The sequence below is a fragment of the Accipiter gentilis genome, chromosome 8 (assembly GCF_929443795.1).
Source record: "Accipiter gentilis chromosome 8, bAccGen1.1, whole genome shotgun sequence".
Classification (NCBI taxonomy): domain Eukaryota; kingdom Metazoa; phylum Chordata; class Aves; order Accipitriformes; family Accipitridae; genus Astur; species Astur gentilis.
This window is the reverse complement of record NC_064887.1, coordinates 35,167,826-35,191,039: the sequence shown is the minus strand read 5'-3', so window position 1 is coordinate 35,191,039 and position 23,214 is coordinate 35,167,826. Positions and strand designations below refer to the sequence as shown.

General features: G+C 41.8%; 2 protein-coding genes across 5 annotated transcripts in view; one reads left to right on the top strand and one right to left on the bottom strand.

The window, feature by feature from the left end:
- The window catches only part of KLHL20 (kelch like family member 20), a 26,256-nt gene extending 8,721 nt beyond the window's left edge, over positions 1-17,535 (top strand). For 3 of the 4 annotated variants that reach the window (XM_049807088.1, XM_049807087.1, XM_049807089.1), the window contains exons 3-12: positions 1,072-1,645; positions 5,973-6,131; positions 7,297-7,391; positions 8,597-8,712; positions 9,094-9,277; positions 10,450-10,593; positions 10,813-10,946; positions 11,575-11,783; positions 13,425-13,531; positions 15,613-17,535. In XM_049807088.1, the coding sequence (XP_049663045.1) occupies positions 1,072-1,645; positions 5,973-6,131; positions 7,297-7,391; positions 8,597-8,712; positions 9,094-9,277; positions 10,450-10,593; positions 10,813-10,946; positions 11,575-11,783; positions 13,425-13,531; positions 15,613-15,697 (1,807 nt within the window). In that variant the 3' untranslated portion in view covers positions 15,698-17,535. Of the gene's footprint in view, positions 1-1,039; positions 1,646-5,972; positions 6,132-7,296; positions 7,392-8,596; positions 8,713-9,093; positions 9,278-10,449; positions 10,594-10,812; positions 10,947-11,574; positions 11,784-13,424; positions 13,532-15,612 lie in introns of those variants that run through there. The other variant, XM_049807086.1, reaches the window with a different exon arrangement.
- CENPL (centromere protein L) lies at positions 17,501-23,214 on the bottom strand. Its single transcript, XM_049807090.1, has 4 exons — positions 22,993-23,214; positions 22,450-22,701; positions 21,144-21,686; positions 17,501-19,720 (listed from the first exon to the last, which is right to left on the bottom strand). Exons 1-4 carry the CDS (start codon positions 23,113-23,115, stop codon positions 19,649-19,651), a joined length of 990 nt encoding a protein of 329 aa, XP_049663047.1. The 5' UTR covers positions 23,116-23,214; the 3' UTR covers positions 17,501-19,648.

Genomic DNA, 23,214 nt, shown 5'->3' with positions numbered 1-23,214 from the left:
TGTGAAGCATCATCTATCAGCATTGTCATGCTGCTGTGCAGAAGGGTGTTGCACTTAAGCTGTGGCAGGGTAGACATCTGCTCAGGGATGTGAGGGATAAAGGAAAGGTACCTGAACTTACGTAAAGAAGGACATTGGATAGCTAGAACATTGCATGTGGAGCTGGGAAGATGGTATGTTTTTCCTACTCTGTGCCAGAAACTTGGTTTATATATTCTCAAGTCGTTCCTCATCTCTAAAGTTACCATCTTGACTTGATTTTCTTCCTTTTTTGGTAGGCCGATAGTCACGAATACTTTGTTTTGACTTTTTCCTGATTGGTCTGATAATCCTGACTGCCTTCTGCAGTTCTTAGTCTGCCATTCTTGGGAAAGATTAACCTTCCTGTGAAATGCATTGGGGAAGGTGGATTGAGTCAGAAGCCTCCATAATTCAAAAAAATAACTAAAGAGGTGATGATTAAACGGATATTCTGGGGACCTGAAAGATACTCATGGTAGGCTGTAGGCCATTTTAAGTTACTGAAGTCTGTGACAGTTTAGTGTGTTCAGATATCACAGTGATGAGCAACCCTATCAAAAATGTAGGTGGAAGAGCAGAGAAGTTCGGTTATGTTGTGCAGCTGGAATTCTTTGCAGTGGAAATCTATCTCCAGCTCTGTCAGAGAAAACTAAAGTGACAATGGGCAAGTCAGCTAATCTTCTCTGCTTTGAGTCACTCTCTGTGAAATGGGGATAATGCTTCTTTACCACACAAGGCTGCTATGAGGTTCAGTTAATAAACATGTATGTGTAGTTGGATATTACAGTGGTGTGTCATAGAAAGCGTATAAAAATAGGTATAAATATAAGCCTGTTGCAGGTTGGCATTTGTTTACTTCTAGGTAAGCTTTGGTTTGAGGCAGGTTCCTCTTTCACGTGATCATGTGCTTGAAACAAGCACATTCCAGCATGGAGCTACAGGCACTGCTGGTTTTGCACTCATAATCGGCATGAGCCGTAGAGCTTTGGCTTGACAGTTGGTGGTAGATTAGTGGATGATGGTCCTGTCTTACAACTTCCTCCACTGCAGGTGTACCAGTACTCGACCAGGAGAGACCGGAATGGATGTGACTAGCCGCTGCACACTCGGAGATCCTAATAAACTGCCAGAAGGGGTGCCGCAGCCTGCTCGCATGCCCTACATCTCTGACAAGCACCCTCGACAAACTTTGGAAGTTATCAACCTTCTCCGGAAGCACCGGGAGTTGTGCGATGTGGTGCTAGTAGTCGGTGCAAAGAAGATCTATGCCCACAGGGTGATTCTGTCGGCCTGCAGCCCTTACTTCCGAGCCATGTTCACTGGGGAGCTGGCAGAATCTCGGCAGACAGAAGTAGTGATCAGAGACATCGACGAAAGGGCCATGGAACTGCTGATTGACTTTGCATACACCTCTCAGATCACTGTGGAAGAGGGAAATGTCCAGACCTTGTTGCCAGCTGCTTGCCTTCTCCAGCTGGCTGAGATCCAGGAGGCCTGCTGCGAGTTCCTTAAGAGACAGTTGGACCCTTCCAATTGCCTGGGCATCCGAGCTTTTGCTGACACTCACTCCTGCCGTGAACTGCTGAGGATTGCTGACAAGTTCACACAGCATAACTTCCAGGAGGTAAGAACCTAGTGTGCTGGAGTCATGGTGTAAAATGCATGAACATGTCCTGTGAGAGCTTTGGGTGGCTCTCGTTTTGTGCTTCTTTCCAAATCCTGCCTTTACATCTGTTGTGTGCCCTAATAGTAATGGGTGCCAGCCATTAGGTGGGGAAGAAAGAGGGAAGAGGTACTTGTAGGAGTCTGTCATACTGGTGGTTTGTATATGATCCATAGCATTCCTTCTCCTGAAGTTGTGTGGCGCATGCGTCATGGAAGGCAAGGTTGCAGGTGTAGTTGGAGTTTGGCATTGAATCTGATGTGGCTGCACAAGGGGGTGATGTTTTGCTTCCCTTTTAGACATGTTCTGGATTCTACATGACTGGGGGGAGATAGGTGTTAAAGTAAGGACATTACATTGATAGAACAAAAAAAGAAAATTGAGTTTAGGGATTGGAAAAGTCGGTGTATGGGGGAGTATACAGTTGCCTCAGTGGAGTCTTCAATGCCCTTGTCACAGAACTAGGGTTTTGCATCTATTATTCAGCAGAAGTTGTTTGAAAGTAATTCAAATATGTAATTTTGTAGCTGACCTTTATAAAGTCAAGTGTCTCTTCCTTTGTTAATTCTGCCTAGATGATTTTTTTGGGAAAAAAACAACCTGCCAGCAACTGGTTCAGGGAAGGGTCAGCTTAATAATGAAGGATTCTGTGAACAATAGTCTGAGAAGAGTGGGTCTTCACTTAACTATTACACCCAGATGCAGAAAGGAGCCCAACACTTCTAAGTGATGTCTTTCCTCAGCCCTGGCTGGAAGGGCAAGAATTTTTGTATGTTTTGGAAGCAGCTGCTCTCTAGGAGTACGCTCAGTGTGAAGGTCTGTTCACCTGCTAGAGAGATTTGTCTCTTGCCTTTTCCAGAAACTGCACTCTTCCATCCCTTGGAACAGGTAGTCTGCTGCAGAGAAATCTCCTCTTTCCACCTGCTTCACAGGTAGATCCTTTCCAAAGGGAGTAACTCCAGTATTGACTCCTGATGCTAATTTAGTTTCTCCAGAGAAGTGGCAGTATGTAAGTGCTGTGATTGATTGCAGCTTGCTGACTTTTTTTTTTCCTCTGCAGGAAATAGATTGGAGTTGTATTAATTTCAGTCAGGTAGTGCTTTAGAAAAACGTGAGCTGAAGCAAACACAATTGAACTTGACTGTTGGACATATTGAAGACAGCACTTGGTATCTAACTGTAAACATGTGACATCAGTTTATGCAAAAAGTTGCAATTAAATACATTTATACTAACTGTAAAGACGAGAAAATAGAATTTACTGTTTAAGATGAGAGCTTGTTTTTGGTAGAACCTGGTGATTTCCCAAAAGCCCTACATTTTAGCTGGCCATTTACGTGCTCTGTCCTTGCTCTGCATTTCTTTTCTTCTGCATTTTTTGGGGGGGGGAGCAGGATGGTAACCAGATGGTCGTTTATTTTCAGTGCTTGGTCATTTTAATGGTTAGGTCTGTGCTCTGGTTATTACATGAGTAGGGCATACTTAGAAGCCTCTAAATAACTTTTTAACAGCATAACAATTTTGTTTTAAAATGTTTTAGCATTAATACATGCAGCTGGCTGTTAAGAGCTGCTTGCTACGGGGTTCTTTTCTTTTTGCAGTCCCTCGAAGATAGCGTTCTGTCTTCCTTATCCCTGTTCAAGCACACAAAGGCAAAAGTTTGGGGCATGAGAAAACACTCTCCTCCTCAAAGATGATGCAAATGATAATTGACTTAACTGAATCATGGCCTCTGGAAAACAATTGCTTAGATTAGACCACTGTTTCTTTGTCTTGGGCAGGTTTTGGTGTCCTTCAGTGCTCCAGGAGTTTTGCAGCTCTTCATCCTTAATGATGACTTCTTTTGCTTCCACTGTTTCTTTGCAGACAATCTTAGTGGTGCTGCTTGTTGGGATTGTATTCCATTCTGCCATTATTTCCCATCTGGAGAGTGGATTGGTAATCCTTGATGGAAGCCAGTGACTTGGCTACTTAATCATCCTGCACTGTGGCGGTTGAGAACTGATAAAAAATGTGCTCTGCCGAGGCTGTATGGTCATCGTTCCTTCAAGCTGGCAAAAGAAACATGAGATGGGAATTTCGTGAATGGCAATGTAAAATATTAAGCACTAGGCATCAGGCCAACTCATGCAGTTACTCTGAAAGCAGTTTGAATTGCTTCATGTCCTCTGCTGTGCTAACCTCTAGTTCTATTAATTTTTATGTGTATTGCTGCATTACATCATTAACTTGTTGGTAAAATGTTTTTCCAAGTTTTCCATTCCCCTAAATTTAATTTGTTGCCTAAAACCCCTGGTGAATCTTGTGCATGTAATGTGAAATGGTTCTATTAACAGCTCTGCTGTACAAGAACAGCCTTCGTATTTTTTTGTTTGGTGTCTGACATCTGTGTGAAGGGAGAAAATATACTTAAGGATGAACAACTTGTACTTTGTATCAACAGACAAAAATTGCCCTCCATATTGTATACTCTGACATTTATTCTATGTGTTTGTAGAAGCAGTAATGCAAATGAAAACTGTAGAGGAAATGAAGCCCATCCAATTCTTGTTTAGTAAGCAAGTCAGTTAAATAGATGATTAATATTAGTCAGGCAATTATTAGTGTCCTTATAATTAAGCCAAAGCGTTTTAAGTAATTATTTGTTTTACTGTGTAAACTAACAAGGTTTGCAGAAGTGCTTCCAGTACTTTGAGTTTTGTGAGGCCATTGATGTACCTGGCTTTTCTGAGGGTGGAAGGGAGAGTCTGGATGACCATCCTTAACTCATAAATTTCCAGAGCCTCTGTTTCCAGAGTCCGAGGCTGCATTTACAAACTGCCAGGGTAAAGTTTAGACATAAGCTAGTCTATGTAGAAGGGAGGGAGACTATGGAAACATGCTGGTAAAGATCTTTAATGACCAACTCTGTTCTTACTCTAAGGCTGAAGAAGTGTGTGGGCTAACCTTGTCATGGCTCTTACTGACCCTGGAAGCCCACGGGATCCAAGAACAAAGTCTGGCAAACGATCTCATTGTCTGTTTTTTTCTTTTTTAACAATACTTTCTGTTGTCACTAACTTGGCAATTTTTGCATATTCGTTCAGTAATCTTAAGTAGTTTCTTTAGGTAATTAAAAGGACTGCACAGCTGACTGACATTGAGATGATCATGTAAATGTATTTTTCTTTAATTTATGCTGCAAATCACAAAAGTCATGGAATTCTAATGTGAAGGACAAGCCAATATTCGGTTATTTGCTGTCACTGAACCTCTCAGAGATTACAGGCTACAGGCTGGGAATGCTTGTAGGGAAGCCAAGCTGGCAGTTATCAGTCAAACCATTTCTGCAGTTCTCTTTACTTTGATTCTTGCATCTTCCCCATCTACCTGGTGTCTGTGCAGAAGACAGGGTTGTGCATGAGCTCGGCAACCTCCCAAGGCAGTCGCAGACTGACTCACGTGTGCTCAGTGGTGTGTTGTGTGAGCAGTCCTGCAGTGTCAGCTAAAGCCTCCTGAGAAACTCAGTCGCTATCTCGGGTACTGAAGGAATTAATGTGTTTGCAGATTGTCAGTGACTGGAATTTCACAAGAGATCAGTCCTTAGGGCCTTCTGATTCCCTCTTAAGTGCATCTGGACTTGTGCATACTCTTTGTATATATTTAAAGCAAATGAAAGAGGCAGGACCAAATGAGTCTATCTCCCTCTCCTGAAATATTTTCCATTCTGCCCCAAATTGGCATTCAGGAAGGCTTTCCATGTTCTCTACAATGCCTCTGGTAACTTGTTTCTGAGACTCTTATTTTTGTGCTCTGTTTTGGATTTCTTGTGAATAGAGCATCTCTATTCCGATACTGCTTTTCAGTCACATATCACCTGTGCAACATTTTTATTTCTGCTTTATATATTAGACACGGCAAACAAGGAGATGCGATTTTAAAGAAGGGCTTTTTTTTTTGCCCTAAATTTTGAAACCTGATCAGTGTGTTCTGTGTGGTTTAACCCTTTAGAAGTGTCCTACAAAAAAAGTTTGTGTAAAATTTCTTTTCACTTGCATCCCCATCTAAAAGTGTCTTCATTGTGTTGCTAGGACCTGCATTCTGCTCTGTGCAGCAAACCCTTCACATGTGTTGATGGAGAAACTGATGGGTATTTGGCACTTTACTGGATCAGTCCATTAGACTCTAATTCAAGTAGACTGTATCCCCTTTAGAGTTGCACTGAAGTGCTGGAGTGGTGAATGGCTCTGATGCTTTGGCCACTGTCCTTACTTTCTTTTTTTTTTTTTTCCCCTTTCCATTTAACCAGGTAATGGAGAGTGAGGAGTTCATGCTGCTTCCTGCCAATCAGCTCATAGACATTATATCCAGTGATGAGTTAAATGTTCGCAGTGAAGAGCAGGTGTTCAATGCAGTGATGGCCTGGGTGAAATATAGCATTCAGGAACGAAGACCCCAGCTGCCACAGGTAATCTTGAGCACAGTAACATTCAAGACCACTTTGTCCAGGGGAAGAATAATGAGGCCTGATATGGTGGTGCCACAGCAGTGTCACAGTTCTGAATGTGTGCAAAGCCGCAGTAATTCTCTCTGACTTCCACCTGTGTTAGGTGGCTTGCACTTTTCCTTCTAGGCTGGAAGGTGTTGCACTGTCTAGAGCCTTCAACAGGGGCTTTGTTGAATTGTTTCCAGGTAGGGCTTGCCAAACTAGATCACTCTAGTAGTCTGTCCAGACAAGCCTGCCTGCGTTGCTTTGAGTGTTGTATAAAAAACATAGTGGATAAGAAGCTTGTCTTAATTTGTGGTGTATCTTTAAGCTCTGCTGTTTGATTTATGCCTCAGCCCTCATGATCTTATACTGGAGCTTGTCAGAATGGTTTTGTTGAAATATGATGCTTCATCTAAGCCAAGCCATTTCACAGAGAAGTACCCATTCTGACAAAGCTGTCAGCCAGAAAGCCTCTGAAGTCTCAGGCTTTCTGATCAAAAGAGGTGAGAGTCTGCCTGCCTCAGTGTTTATGCTTTGGAAATAGACATTAAATGCAACTTTATTTAGTGGAAAGCTTTTGAAAGTTGGTTTAAATAAACAAGCCAAACCAGAACAACCTGCTGTTTTCAAGGTAGCTCTTAATGCTCTTGTAACTGCCTTTTTAGGCCCCTCTGTCTATACCTGCTTGTGCCTCTAAATTCTAAACTGTTGTGAAAGGCATGTTATTCGTTATTGTTCATTTACTGCACAATACCACTGACATTTAAGAGAGCTAAATGGTTGATAAAACTTCTAACTAAACTAGTGGTTCAGGCAGATGTGTTGACATCTGTAATTTTGTAAAGGTTTTCAGTTGTAATCTTGTTTTCAGCTGTTAATAGATCCAGTGGACTGTTCCCTTTCAAAGACTGATTTTCTGCTGGGTATTTAAATTAGTATATTGAAAAGGCAAAGATGCTGTAAGATGAGCTGCATTTAACTCAAATGCCAAAAAGGGTTTGGATATGTAAATGTCTGTGCATGTTTACCAGAGGAATTATTAACTCTTTATCAAAATTTGTTAGCCATTATTGTTTTCCATGTGGCTTCTTTCATCTCTGTGGGTATATTTGGTTTACCATATATGTTCTGGTTTGTGTTTTAGGTCCTGCAGCATGTCCGTCTGCCGCTGCTGAGTCCCAAGTTTCTTGTGGGTACAGTGGGTTCTGATCCGCTTATTAAGAGCGATGAGGAATGCCGGTAAATCTCCTCACTGATTACTGAATTGGATTTTGTTGTATTTGCATCTGTTCTCTCAAACTGTGCTGATTTGTCAGTGGTAAATGGGTGATACCTCACAATTTCCTCTTTTGCAACTGGGAGAAGAGATGCAAGAAAAAGTATTTTCTATTTGCGTCTTAGTTATTAGTGTGCCCTAGAAGTGTGTTTGTTCTTTCAAGTTTTCAGTGAAATAGCAAACTTTGAGTCTGCAGTTTGACTGTTGGTAAAATACCCTTCAGTGTATTGTTTTCCATTTCACCTTTTTTCTTCCTGTAGTCATGGTCTTTCATTACAGCTTACCACTTGCATGGCATTCATGATCTCATTAGGACTTAAAGTAGTTTTTCTGTGTAAAAAGTCTGCACTTTGATAACTGCACTGGACTCTGGGATTAGAGTCTGCTATTTCCCACAATGCTAGTGCAGGAAAACTGTCATTTCTTCCTCTTACAGTATGAGTCTTACCTTTCTGGTTTTATGGAGTTCTGTATCATCTATAAAGCACGCAATTTTTCTTGTTGTGCTTAATGTAAAAAAGTTCAGGGGATCAGCTAAACTGTACTCTTCCTGAATAAGCATTCGTACTGGGGGAATTCCATGTTTGTAGAGGGAAGGAGGACTTTTTTTTCTTTTTTGTTTTGTTCAAGGGTTTGGAATATTAGAATTAGTCCAGGTGGCAAGTCATGAATGGATGGACAGTGTGAGCTGGCCAGAGCTGATGGAGAAAATATTCATCAGAAGGGTACTATCTCCATCTATTGGTCATGTGTGTGTATTATGTATTTGTGTGCTTTTCAACTCCTGCTTTGTTCCTAGACAAAACAACTGATTGTTAAGTTTTAGCTTGAGGCAGACTGGGTTTTTCTTTTCTGCACAGTAAGCCTGACAAATCTCTTGTCATAGTTTTTTATCAGTCTTTATAGCAGGCAATATCTATTATTAACTCTGGCCAAATATTGATACCTGTCTACTGCTGTCACTGTGTAAATGACTTGTAAACAACTGATGAATGTTTAGGTGACAGTGTACGTTTTAACTAGAGCTATTCATGCACTTATGTGATTTGTGAATACCTGAAGTGCATGACTAGTGCTGGCTGCTTTTGCCATCATTTTTTATTCATACCTTCTCCTGAGACTGGCATCAGGTGAACTTTGGGGATTAATATTTTCCTGTCTTGCATAGGGATCTAGTGGATGAAGCTAAAAACTATCTGCTGTTGCCCCAAGAGCGGCCACTGATGCAGGGACCAAGAACTAGACCGCGCAAACCCATCCGCTGTGGAGAAGTGCTCTTTGCAGGTATGTATAGCTCCTGCTGGCTTAGGTCGGGAGATTCAAGTCTGCATTTTCTGGTGGTAGTGTTCGTGTAAGGCCAATTTTCACAACCTATTTTTGAAGTGACCTGTGCATTAGTATTTGGAGGTTTGAGTTAACTTGCACTTTCTTACTTGTTTGATTTCTTTGGTGCTATGAATGCCACAGTACTTCCAAATTCACATTAATCCTCTTGAAAAATCACATTCTGTCTTCTAGTTATAATCCTCAGAATGAGTAACTTAGAGATGGGGCTACTGGGTTAAGGCTGACAAAGTCTAGAGGGATTATTTGTACCAGGCACACATACAGTATGTGAGCTCCGTGCGTTGTTATGACGCTATTTCTTGTGTTTGGTTTCTACAGTGGGGGGCTGGTGTAGCGGGGACGCAATTTCCAGTGTCGAGCGCTATGACCCTCAAACCAATGAGTGGCGAATGGTGGCTTCCATGAGCAAAAGACGCTGTGGCGTTGGAGTCAGTGTTCTGGATGATCTCCTCTATGCTGTGGGAGGCCATGATGGCTCCTCTTATCTTAACAGTGTAGAAAGGTAGGTCTCCATAAGGCCAGTGTGCAAAATGTTAATTCTGAATGTTTAAACCTGGGTGCAGCCTTTTAAAAATGAGTTCATTTTGCCAGCTGTGTTCTTGTTCTGCTGAAAACCTGAAATTTATATTACATGTTATCTACAATTCCTTGTCCCTTGCATACCCCTTCAGTATTCTGTTGGTTTACTGCTGAACTAGGACTTCATGCATAACAGCTTGTGTCATGTTATCCCCAGCTTAATGAGAGAAGACATAGCCTTTGGTATAAGGAAGGCATATGTAAGAGATGGGTCTGGGTATAATTGATGGGAGGAGTGAGGATCCTGGTTAACCTTCTTTGCAATTGCTGGTTTGTTTTTAGCGTTGTTGAGGAAGGTGAGGTTACAGTAAGCATTTCTTAGCTGTTGAGGGAAAGATCCTGGAATTTTATTGTGGAGTGGTAACTAGAGAATTAAGGAACCTTGGCACTTACACAGAAGAAGGAAAATAGGTCAGGTTTAGACCTGTGAAAGACTTAAGTCAAACAAGCTTTACCAAGCTTCCTGTTTCTGGGAGCTGCATATGGCAATCCCCATGCCTAAAAGCCACATGACTCAAGCACTCGTAGTACTCTGAATCTTGGCCCTGTAACAAATCCATTGAGCTATACAAATATTTCCCTTCTTTCTTGAGGCTGCCCTTCTTCCTGCGTATCTCCTTGCATACTCCCAGCTTCCCAAATCATGACCCTAGCCTTACATCTCCCATGTCCTGCACTTTTCTGCTATGCACCATATTTCCTTGTCTCTGGATTCCCAAGTCCATCTGGTTCCTTCATCTTTTATTTCAAAGTGCAGGTCCCAGTGCTGGCTGATTTCTTGTGTGAACTGCAGAGAACATACAGCAGAGTAACTCTTTGCTGCTGCTCTTTGCATAGATGCAAGTTACCACATGCCAGCCAGTCCCTGGTAACCTGCTGTCTTATGAACCTGAATCTTTGATCTTCAGTTTGAATCATCTCCAGGTGCAGTTTGAACATCCCTGGAATAACATGCATTGGATGCATTATATCACTTCAGGGGTTTTATCCAACTTACAAATAGCTGTGTTGTGGTTTAAGCTCAGGATAGGCAACATGGGAGAATCTGGAGTATACCTAGACAAGCAATTTGTGCTGTTTGGTGTATTTTTCTAGGTATGATCCAAAGACCAATCAGTGGAGCAGTGATGTGGCCCCCACTAGCACCTGCAGGACCAGTGTCGGAGTAGCGGTTCTTGGAGGCTACCTCTATGCTGTGGGTGGCCAGGATGGTGTCTCTTGTCTCAACATTGTGGAAAGGTACTTTTTAATTAAAAACAAACAAACAAACAAAAAAAAGCGGGCACAGGGAGAAGAGATTCTCTTAGAAGGTGCAGTTGATGCAGATAAGCTGGAGAGTAGGCAAGTACTGTACAAATCTTACGGGGATTTTTCTTTGGAGAGAATAAGGTCAGTCTTCCTGCCGCTTTGTGAGGATGTTGACACTTCACTAAGCTTCGGTGTTTATTCTTTTGCCAGGTATGATCCCAAAGAAAACAAATGGACTCGAGTGGCTTCCATGAGCACCAGGCGCTTGGGAGTTGCAGTGGCTGTGCTAGGCGGCTTCCTTTATGCTGTGGGAGGCTCTGATGGAACTTCTCCTCTCAATACTGGTATGCCCTTTTGCTGTCCCATAATTGCAGTCAACACTTGTCATGGTCCTGTTTGTCCTTAGTGTCCCCAGATGGCTGCTGAATATCTTAGTGATCAGTTTGCAGTGTTTTTCTTCTTTTAAGATTTTTGCCATACAGTAATTAACTCTCCAGGCTTGTGAGCCCCTATTACCTGGTTGTGTGTCTTTTTTTTTTCTTTTTTTTTTTTCCCCTCAGTGCTGCATTTGGCATTGTGTCCTGAATACAATACTTTGATCATTTGCATAGCAGTTGCAAGCACATCTTTCTTCCTGCAGTAGCTCTTTTCTGCTGTAGGAAGGAAGGTGCCAAAGGTAAAACTACTGCAAAATGGTAATGCAGGTCAGTTTGTAGAATTGCCAGCTCCCTCTTGAGTGAAGATGCTGAATGTGATTGATTGTGTAGGGCTGGAGACAGAAGAGATAATAGCAAGCATTTTATAGGAGAAAAGCATTAGAGTGAGAGGTAACAAACTGGTTCTTCATATTTTTGGTGTGTGGAAATTGTAGTGTCTTTACAGATTGAGCAATACTTTGGATGCATGTTCAAAAGTGCTAACTCCCACTGCCTGCCAACCTTGTTGTCCAAAGATGTGTCATTTCCTCTGCAGTGGAACGCTACAATCCCCAGGAGAACCGCTGGCACACAATTGCACCTATGGGGACAAGGAGGAAGCACCTGGGCTGTGCTGTATACCAAGACATGATATATGCTGTGGGAGGCAGAGACGATACAACAGAGCTCAGCAGTGCTGAGAGATACAATCCCCGAACCAACCAGTGGTCTCCTGTTGTGGCCATGACATCCCGCCGGAGTGGAGTGAGTTTGGCTTGGTTTGCTTGTCTATGCTATATATAATCACGTGGTGAGAGTGTCATCTCGTGAGGTTTTTCTCTTGCTTCCTCCGTACCTTCACCTCTCTTCTTCTGTGAGGGGAAAGATTTGCAAAAAAGTCAAAGCTCTTAAGCAAGACTAGGGAATGAAGTGGTAGTCATGTCATGCCGTAGACAGCTGTTTAACATGACTGAGGATGGGGAAATGGAGTCATTTGAGGGTCTTTTTTAATAGTTTTGGTCCCTTATATGGAGTCAGCTGCTTAGGTCTGAAACAGGTGAGTTCTTCAGGTTTTCACTTAGTGATGTAGCCATGCTTGGTATGAGATACTGTTAGAGAACACTATCAAAATTAGTACCCGAGTCTCTTTGGATGATTTAGGAGGTGAACATACCTACTTGCCCAGAAGAAAGAGCAGGGAAACTGGGCAAGCATTAGTGTTTAGATACAAACTTCCAGCAAAGTCTTTCCATTGCCTTGAGATGTGTGTGGGAACAGGGTTTCTGGGCTTTCACTTTGTGTTTTGCCTCTCTTCACTGACTGCTGTGAGTATGGGGAGTGACATCATGTTCTCATCAACTGCTAATCTTCGTGCTTTTTGTAGACATGTGAACAAAAGATTAACATAGTGTTTTAAGTAGTCATCGTGTTTGGGCAGATGCAAATGTTACGAACATTTATCATTGGCTACTGGATTATATAGTAAAGAGTAGATTAATTCTGTCTGCATGTTAGTATTTCAGTGTCTGGTGAGGCAAGTATGAATCATAATTTGAGCAACTACTGGTTTTGGAGGCAGAGAATACATAGTTATTTCTGTCCTCCAAGTATATAGTACGCTGTCTGACGCTGTCCTTTTTAGTTATTGATTAGGCATTGACTTTTCATGAGCTGCTTCTATATTTGCTTTTTGCAGAAATTGCTGAACAGATGCATCTGTATCTGCAGCCCTCCTGAGTTTTCTAACATCCTCAAAGCCAAAGCAAGAACCATTTTACATTGTGTTCTTACTGTCTTTTTTTCTGTTATGCCATGAGGTGTTTTCACTGGAAGTGATCTTCCTAAATGACAGAACTGTTTGAGATTTCAGTGATTTTGTGCTTTGGCAGAAAGGCAAAATAGAAAGGCTGGAGGCAGGGTGCTTACAGATGGTCCAAGCCCCAGCCTGAGAGGAGCAGCCCAGGGACTTACATATGGTTCTCCTAGTTTAAGCACATGTTACAGGGTGTAGGCAGGTAGATATGCTGGTGCATGCGTACTACACTTGGTGAAGAATTTCAGTCCAGGACACAAGAAGTTTTGGCTATAAAGCTAGATTCTTGCATATCTATTATTGTTAAAGCAGTTCTAGTTCTTCTAGCTGGTAATAAGGGGAACCAACTGCTTTTCTTTTAGGAGATTCTGTATTTTGAAATATATATTTAACTTCTCATGTTTCGTTATTTTTTAGGCTATTTCATTTGTCCTTTTCCCCCTGGCCAGAAAACCTTTTCTGCAGACTGCCTTTCACCAAACATGGTTATTAAATCCTTTTATTAATATTTTCATTTTAACCCTTCTTTTCAGGACCTGTCTTTTCAGGACATCCCAGCTAACTAGCTACTATCTGTGATGGTTGTTTTGCAGGTTGGCCTTGCTGTGGTGAATGGACAGCTGATGGCAGTGGGGGGTTTTGATGGCACAACATACCTGAAGACCATTGAGGTGTTTGATCCAGATGCTAACACATGGAGGTAACTGTTAAGTTTGTGGAACAATCAAATAGTGATCTCCAGCTGTAGCTGCTGCCACCCAGCTGGAGCTGCTGCAGCCAAATTAGAAATGTGACATACACCATAGCAAAGAACTCGGGTGTGGTAGCTAGCATAGTGTTCACATTGTGGCTTGTTGGATTGCATGAAAGTGTAAGAATGAGAATCGCGTTTTGAAAAATATCCCCATACTCCATTTACTTACAGCATCCCCATGTCTATGACTATGGGAGTAGTAAGCAGTTGAGAAACATTTTCTTGCACATTTCTGCTTGAATTCAGCCATTGGCTCCATTTTAAGAAAAATGGGAGTGAGTTTTCCACAGTTTTTCCCATCCTGAGTATCCCAACAGATTTAACCAATGCTTAATGAATAAATCTCATTGCATCTTTTGCAGGTAGGAAAATTATGTATAGGTAGGTTACTGAGACCCAGAGAAAAGAAATGATTTTGCAGGCTTCTTGAGTAGCAAGCAAAAGGTCATACCAAAACCTGGTTTGGTTTTTAAGTGCTGCTTTTGAACATAATGAAAATGAACCACATTGAGAGATATACCCCTTCTGTTTATTTTGGGCTGAGTCTCTTCTGCTTCCCAATAAAACTAAGCTTGCCCTTAGCAGAAGGAGCTCACAGTCATGATGTAGAATTCAGCCTACTCATTTTTTGCTTTCAAACTGAGGCTCTAATTTCCAGATCCTTATGGAGGAGCTGAAACAGAACACTTTGAGCATATGATGTTCTTCCCCTTTAAATCTGCAAGACAGCAATTAGAAGAATTTAATCTGATTTTACAAGCTGAGAGAAATAATACAAAATCGCTGATCAAAACCATGTACTGAGCAGAAAGGCTATTTTTCCTATTTCTTTTCTAGTCATAGCTACACTTGAAAGCAATTGCCTGTGTATTTATTCCCAAATCTAATTAGTATTAAATTTCAAGCTTCTATCTGTATTCTTGCTGCTTTAGTAATCTGGCAGGGGTGGGGAACAGAAAGAACTTAATGTCCTTATTCCTTCCAGTTTAGTAATACTAGTAGATTAACTCTTTCCCTACGAGATAAATGGTCGTAAGAGGCAGTGGAGGAACTTCCCCTTGTTAAGTTATGGACAATGCCTTTTGGACTGCTGAGAAAACCAGTTGAGTAGAGAGTACTACCTACTTCATATTCCTTAGCTGAATGGTTTCAGCTACTCCCAGTGACAGTACCAGTAATAAAATATCTAGAGTTAGGAGTAACTGCCAGGGCTAGTATTCACAGATGTTTAGGAGATTGCTCAAGGTATTAGCTTGTGGGTCTTTTTGTCCCACTGAATTCAGTATAGCTGATCAATATCTGTGGTCTTCTCTTTCTTTTGTTTGCTGAACTTCTTGCTCTACGAAGGATATTTTTTGTGTAACCTGACCGAGAAATGCTTCTGACGCAATTTTGGTTCAAACAACTCCTACCAATGCAATTTGTTAAAGCATTTGCTTCTCTTGTTTCTGCCAGCAGACTTCAGTGGCGCAGAGGGGAATATGCAGCTGAAATGAGTAGGTTGCTGGAGTCTATAGGGATCAGATTTCCATATGAAATGCAGGCACCATTTCAGTAACACTTTCGAGAAACAGGTGGTGCTTGGGTTGCATTATATCTTGGTTGGATCAGCTGAATTTAGGGTATTAGAAATATAAAATAAATTAGTTGAATTGTGAGTAGCAAACCTATTCTTGCTTCTGTGTTACCCAAAATGTAGCCCAAGGTCAGCTGCAGCCTGCAAAGTTCTTTTCTATCTTGCACATTACCAGACAGGGCAAAAGCAAGCGATTACTCAAGTAACAGAAAACTGTGGTGTCAAAATGGGAAGCAGTTTCTGTTTTGAGAGAGAAAGGCATGAGCAAATACAGCTGTTTACCTTGGAAGTATGTAAGATGACTGCTACTCAACTTCTTACTTGTCATGCTCTGCTTTAATCAGAGGTTAACAATGGTGTAATTGTGCTCCCAAGAGCCGGTTCAGTCTTTCCTGTGGTAGTTCTCTGAAGGAGCTGAACCAGTGTGACCACTGAAACCTTGTCTTTACAGGTTGTATGGTGGGATGAACTATCGGCGGCTGGGAGGAGGAGTAGGTGTTATCAAAATGACACACTGTGAATCCCATATATGGTAAGCATCAAGAGGGAGGGAGACCCCTTGGTTCTCATTCCTAGAAAAACTGAAGAGACTTGTTGACACTGGACCTCTTTGCAGCTCTAGTATGCACGGTCTAGATCTAATGTTACTCTTTGCCGGTGACTCTTTCTATGGAATTAAAAAATGACTTCTGTGAGAGTATGCCCAATGGGAGACCACGTTGTCAGACTCCAGGGAACCACTGGACAAAAGTAAAAGTGTTGCTTATGTCCATATTTTTTCTAAATAGTCTACATTTTTGAATAAACCAAACTGTAAAGGTTACTGTAGCGTAAACAATGCTGATGTAGAGACTACATGCTATACTGGGAGTCTGGCAAGGAGGAGGGTTTCCTTCTTTCCCTCCTGCTGTGTGAGCAGTGGATGTGGCAGCTGTGTGGTGGGTGAAAGAGGAAAGTGATACAGAAAACATTGCTTTTGCCTTATTTACAGAGAGCTTCAAAAAAGTACTTGACCTGCAAGGTGCCACCTTTGCACAGAAGCTTTTCTGTGCACAGAGTATATTTATTTTTTCATTTAATTTGTATCATGTATTTTCTTTGATCGCTTACAGCGATAATTCCAGCTTTTTATATACATATATATGTGTGCATATATATATGTATTTTATATATGTATATGTGCGTGTGCGATTTGAGTTTTGACAAGCTGGTGGTTAGGGCAGGGCTATGTCCTGCCAGCTATTGTGGTTCCAACCCTTGTGGTATGTTTTAGGGTCTCTTAGAGTGCAGGAGAGCTATGAGATTGGGTGCCCTGAGTATCTTTTCAGTCTTGCTGGAGGCAAGAAGTAGAACTGGAACTCTCATCTATCGACTGAATCAGTGAAGTGCCCAAAAAGGGTGAGAGTGAAAAGGATTTCAGATGATGCCTTTTTACTGTACAGTGTATGGTACAAAAGTTCAGCTTTTGTCTCTCCCCTCCCCTGTATATGAACCTAGAACCAACTAGTTGTTGCTTACTTAAAAAACCCTTTTCCTCATGTTGCCTGATAGATATCAGTTCTTGTCTGAAGCTGGGATGCAGGTATCATCTGTTAATTCTGACTAGCCTAGATCAACACTCACTTCTCAGGTTCTTGCTAGCATGGCAGACCTGCAGTCAGTACCTGCTGAAAAAAATTTAGACCAGCATCATCGTAGCTGCCCTCCTGCCTCTTGTCTGTGTCTTTAGAATTCCTGTTGTAGAACACTGACCATGATGAGATGGTGCCCTCCCTTTTAGTGATTTCTATGCACTTTGCCTGTGTTTAGAGCAGGGAAAGGTATGAGGCTCATTATAGAGTTTGGAGGGGAGGGACTGCATGCTGGCACTCTGAGTAACTGTCATGTTTCAGTGGCTGCAGAGGCACCTAGGGGTTGGGGGAGAGGAAGGAGGAACTCTAGACTCAAAGGTTCCGATATGTTTGTACTGTAATTTCTATCTAGTATGAAAGAATGACCTTTTGCACCTGGTGCAACTTTGGACCTTACTAAATCTGATTTTAAAAGAGTAAGAGGACTGTAAATTCTTGAGATGAAGAAGGCAGTGCTGACACCTTAAGTTCTTTAACTTCATAGTTTGATTCATGTAACTCAGATTTTAATGTGCTTGAATATAGTAAAAATTACAGTAATAAATGGGTCATTAAAACTTTTTTAAAACCCCCTTTTCCCCTAAAGGTTGGTATTCTTGTGTTTACATATGAAGATCATTTGCACCTTTACAAGGAAAACAAGTATTCTGTAAACAAATGTTTACATGTATCATTTATGCTTTTTTCTAGCATGAGTAACTTGTATAAATAGTGCTATCTTAATAAATTTCTTCTATGCTGTTCTTTGTTTGTTTCTTTGGGTGAAAGCAGTGGACTATGCTTTTGTATAGACATAGATGCTGTGTTGGTTGTTTGGGTTTTTTTGTTTTGTTTTTTTCAGATACCAGTCCAAGTAAAACTGGCTTAAAACTCTGCTGTTTAATGTCACCCTCAATTGCTTAGAAGTACATTATTCAGAACCAGCTTTTTCTGGAAGAAAGCATCTGTACTATACCCAAATTTGCAGATAAGTGTGTAAAAAAGAGAATGTAGCCTTCTATTCCAGCAATACCTTACAGCTAGGTTGTAGTAGATACCACACATACCTAGCAAAGCATCACTCTTGAAAGCTGAGTAAGGCTGTAGTTGCTTTTAGTCTGTGTTCTTAAGGCAAGGAAGAGGTTAAAAGAGGGTATATGGAATTTATTTTTTTAGAAATTATTTATGCAAATTTGTTGGAAAGAGCTGAGCATAGATTTAAAACTAAGCCAGGGGTGTAACAGTCCTGTTTTCAAATCAAATACAGGTGCCACTTATGTCAGACCTCCTGCTTTACCCAGGGTTCCTCTGAATTGAGAAAGCAAACTTTGCCTAAGATGTTTCATAAAAAGAAACTAAAGCACCAGAAGTGATAGTTTAAATAGCTGCTTAGCTGTCATGACCTTCAGAAGATTGCTTAGGTGCTTCTACCAGGGTAAGAGTTACCACTTTACAGACTGCAACCTTTACATGTAAAAATAATCAGTCTTCAACTAGTAAACAAAACCTAATAAGGAGTACATGTTTCCTTAATCCTGGAAATAGATTATTAAAAGTATATTAGGAACTCAATATGCAATTATATCATGTTAGGCAGTTACATGTTTGCATGGCTGGTTCATCTCAATGTTGCTGGGGAGAAGAATGAAGAATGTTTTTAGTGACAGCTGACAAATCCTGAAATTAGGTGGTTGGGCAAAGAAGGGAAAACCTGCATCCCTGCTTTGGGGGAAGGTCACAGCACAAACTCAGACTTTAGAGATGCTACACATGTGTGAAGCCATTACAAGAAAATTGTATAAAACCCCTAGACTTTAAATTTTGCTGTTCACAGAATTATTTAATAGGTAACAATTTGTAGTTCAGTCAGGTAAGCTATAGTTGGAAAGTACCACCATACAAGTATATATTTAATCAGGCATAGGTGGTCTTTACTTTGCTCAAGACCAATCTATTGGCAAAAGATGGCAAATACTTATTTAGTACTGTAATACCAAAATCATAATACTTAGCATACACTTATTCTACTTCCTTTCTGCTCCTTTAAGCTATAGCCAGGCATGGTACACTAGCTCTTTGAAATCCTACCTGCTGTAGAAGGGAGAGATCTAGTATAAAACTTCAGCACCCATAGCTCCAACCCCAAGAGCTCTCTAGCCTAACAAGATTACATCCAAGATAACAAACATCAGCCAAAGCATAGTAAATATCTAGCTTATACACAGACCTCAATTTCCTATGTATTAACTTGTCTGAGAGGACCAACAGGCTGGACACCGAAGGCAATTGTCAGTCTCATGCTGTTCACCTTAGCCCAACTGGGGCATAGATGAACACTTTAGGACCATTACCAAATAGCCTAACTTCCTTTCTAGCTTGCTAAGAAACCTGGATTTTTCTGCCCTGGATTGTAGAGCATGCACCCTTTCTCAGGTGTGCTTGACTTTGCATTTAGATCAGCCCAAGAGTAGTCACAGTTTAGGTAAGGCTATCTAGTTAAATGAAAACCACCTTGCTATTTGAAACAACTGAAATACCTGTCAGTAAGTTGCATCGAAGAATTTGCAGTTTATCTCCTAGCCCCTGGCTGATATCTACACATAAATGAACAGAGTGACTATGATAAAACAGAGGTGCTTAATGAGCTATTATAAGTTTGTACTGTAGCCCTTCTTTAGGGCAAAATGTCCACTTGTCTTCACTGTGCATGGCATTGAATTACAGCTAGTTATGGAGTTGAGTGCAGGAGTTGAAGTCCAACATTAGACAGCCAGCATGAAAGGAAAGAATATGCTGCAGGAGCAAATTTCCAATTGGTTTGTCAGCATACACCTTCCAAAACTAAGTCTTTTTAGCATGAAGATTTGCTGAAATGACTCACTCTATCTGAGAGATTGCTAGTTCTGTCAGTAGCATCAACACTCCAGTTAGGTATTGGCTTTGTAGAAACTGCAAGAAAAAAAAAGCATGTCAAAAAAATTGCAGTTGCCAGATTTCCACACCCTTAAATGGCTAGAAACCAACTACCCAGTGTTCCACATGATTAGTCAGCTTCTCTGTTGTTGTTTGCAAGGTACCTTTGTTACTATTTTGACTCTGGATGTGGAGAAAACACACATGCTTACAGGCTGCTCCTTTCAGAGCCCTCTGACTTCTGCTCCTGTCCTACATGAAGCAGGGTACATAAGAAATGCCCTGCTCCTACTCCAGCTTTTTGGAAGGTGAGAATCTTAGCACTTCTGCTCCTTTGGCTGCCCCCATCCTCCTGTAGGAGGGCCAGGAAGGAGACTATGCCAGTTTCCTTGAATACCCCTATTGTCCCTTACTGAATATATGTCTGACTTGAACTCATAATCCACATTAGGGAAGAGCCATAACTGAGTCTGCACAATGCACATTCCGGAAGAGAATGCTGCTTCTTCAGAAAGCCTATTCAGTTGAGTATCTCTTTGTGTTTACTTTCAGGCAACAAAAAAAGTTGTTTCAGCCACTTTCAAACTACTACAGATAAAACCAAGCAACATAACACTAACATTTAGTTGTTTGCAGTTGTCCTGTCAAAGGTCAAAATGTTAAGAGATGCTTCCCAGCAAAGCTTTTTTTCTTTCATTTGATGAACTCATGCTCCGGGGAAGAGGTGCATGAGTGGAGTCCCAGTTGTAGCCTCTTAACATTCCCTCTGTACCCAGAACAATGAAGTCAGTGCATCACAGACAAAGTTTAAGCAATTGCATTTACACAAACTGTTCTGTAACTCAGAAGACCATATTGTATTGCTTGAAGAAACTTCATGAAGGATTAATCCTCCATGGTTTTAAAGGATATTGTAGATACCTCTATAGGAAGACCAGCACATTTATGAAAAGGGTTACAAGTGAAATAGTTTCAAGCAAGGTGTTTTGCCTCTTTAAGATCATCTGTTGTCTCTTGGCTCATCCACACTCCAGTTTTTTTTGTATAGTAGCTTACTTATATTTTTCTTCTACTTGTGTCTTAACAGCTGCAATACTAGGAAGCTAATGAAGTTTTTTTTTTTAAAGGTTTTTGATTATCTTTTTAAGCCTAAGTTTTGACCAATACCAATGGACAAAGAAACTTCCCTGTTCATACTGCATCTAATACACCTATTTCTGACCCAAGACTAGGTTTAGTAGCTTCTGCTGCAATACAGTGCTAAAAAACTGTATTGATAGCTGCCTCAGCTCCAGAACTAATTACAACTAATAAAAGCTGAGGGTTTAACACCTTCTTGTAGGAAATTACGCATAAGAAACATGAAACCTTCATTTTTAAAAGTAAGGCATTTCTAGACAGGCACAGCTATTTTATTTGTCCAGCATTAGTTAGGACAACATGCTACTTAAAACCTCACCTTTATAATCCCATCACAGTGTGCTGAGGCAATTGCTGTAGAAACTTTCACCAGTTTTGTAGCTGACAAGTGGATCCTAAAGTGTCTGTGGAAGTGAGAGTAAAGGCAGTCCATAAAGACATCTACCTCTTCTTGAATGATTTCCCCTGGAGTTTTTTGGACTGTGTCCCACAGAGCTTTTGCATCCTCTGGATGAATGGCGTATGAAATATCCAGAGGCTGGGGCAGACAGGGGACAGAGAAAACGAGTTCTATGGCAGATGCAGTTTTGTCCACTTTGCATCCAGTCCACATAGCTGCCATCCAACTGAGAATGAGAGGGCTAATGGCTAAGCGGCGGAAGGAGCAGTCAAAAGTCTTCTGAAACCAACTTCCAACAATGGATGTGTAACACTCTGCCCCATTAACAAGAAACAGAGGTAAACAAGTGAAGTCCTCTGGCACGTTCTTGGAAATATCGTCTCCAGACACACAGCAGAACCAGCCTGACCATATCAGTTTCTCTTCTGAGTTTTTTGGGGAAGCTGGTGATCTTGAAGAAAGCTGGAATGGGGAAAAGAAGCATTTGAATGCTACAGAGCAACTCTGACTTTTTTTAGCCAAAAATGTTTTTTTGTTTTATAATTTCAAGTATTTACTAGAAGTTTTTTCTCAGGACCTCACATGCAACATTCTTTTCTGTAAAGCTCATACCATTTACTCAGTCTGTCTGTTACATTCCTCAAAGATGCACGCAGTTCTGTTGAAAATAGCGGGAAAAGCACTTTTTACTTCACTAGGAACAGTCCTGAGATCTGAATTTATGCTGCTTAATTCAGAAGAGCCAATCCACGGTACATCCTATAACCATTGCCATACTGAACTTGGCATTTCAGTAGCATCTTTTGCTTGAGGCAAAGCATTTAGGCTGGAGCTACAGCCAGGAGGTAGGATTATACCAACTTTATCCAGGAAGCTAAATAGCTTGTCTGAGTTCTTGCAGTAAATTGACTGCTGAACTGAAAAATTAGACAAAGATTACTCCTTGTAGTCTTACTCTGATCTTACCAAGGAGTTGAACTCAAAATTGCAATTAAGCATATCCATTGCTTATGTGAGGTTCTGTTCCAGTTAAAAATAGGCAGGACTCACTTTCATTAAATCTCAACAGGTACTGCAGTAGTTATTCCATACAGCTAGGGTTTAGTTGGTGGGGTTTTTTTGTTTGTTTGGTTTTTTATGAGGCTGAGTATTTCGTGACAGCTAAAGCAACTCGTAAAATGCCAATCTCAATTACAATTATCAAAACTGCTAGAAGACTCCTTACCTGCACGAGAATTGCAGCCTGGTCTTGGTCACTACCTTTAAGGTATGGAAGGCTGGAGACAGCCACTTTGATGTCCAGCTCAACCCCTACTTCCACCGCCAATCCCTTCTGCTTCTCGGCAGCGATAAAGGCACTAAGCAGCCTCGCATAATCCCTCAGGTGAGCGTTAGAGAATCGGTACAGAGGGGTCACGCTGTATAAGGTCCACTGCTTGCGCAGCAGAAACGCTGTTCTCTGGGGATCTGCGTTTTCCTGAAAAAAAAAAAAAAAAAAAAAAATTCAGAAGATAATGTTAAAACCCAACAAACAAGGATAGCTTCCGCCTTCAGGCCTTGCGAAGCCTGCCCGAGCAGGGGCGGTTTTGCCGCCGGGCAGCGCCGCGGGAGGCGGCAGGTCTGAGGTGGCGGCGAGTCCCGCCGGCGCGGGGAACGGAGCGGGACCGAGCTGGGCTCAGGGGCAAGGACCGGGGCCGCCCACCGGAGCGGACAAGTCGGTCCCTCGCCACCGACCCCCCCCCCCCATCCCGGCCCAGCCCGGCCCTACCTGGGAGCGCGGCGCCAGTGGGAGCAGCGGATCCCTGGAGCTAAGGCCGTGCGCCCGCCCAAACGGCAGCCCCCGCGACAACCGCCCGAAGCTGAGCAGCGTCCGCGCCTCCACCGACTCCATCACCGACACCGGCCCCGCCGCCGCTTCCCGCCGGGGGCCGTTTGAACCCCCTTCCCGTCAGCCCCCGCGGCGCGCCAGGCAGGGCAGCGCCCCGGTCGC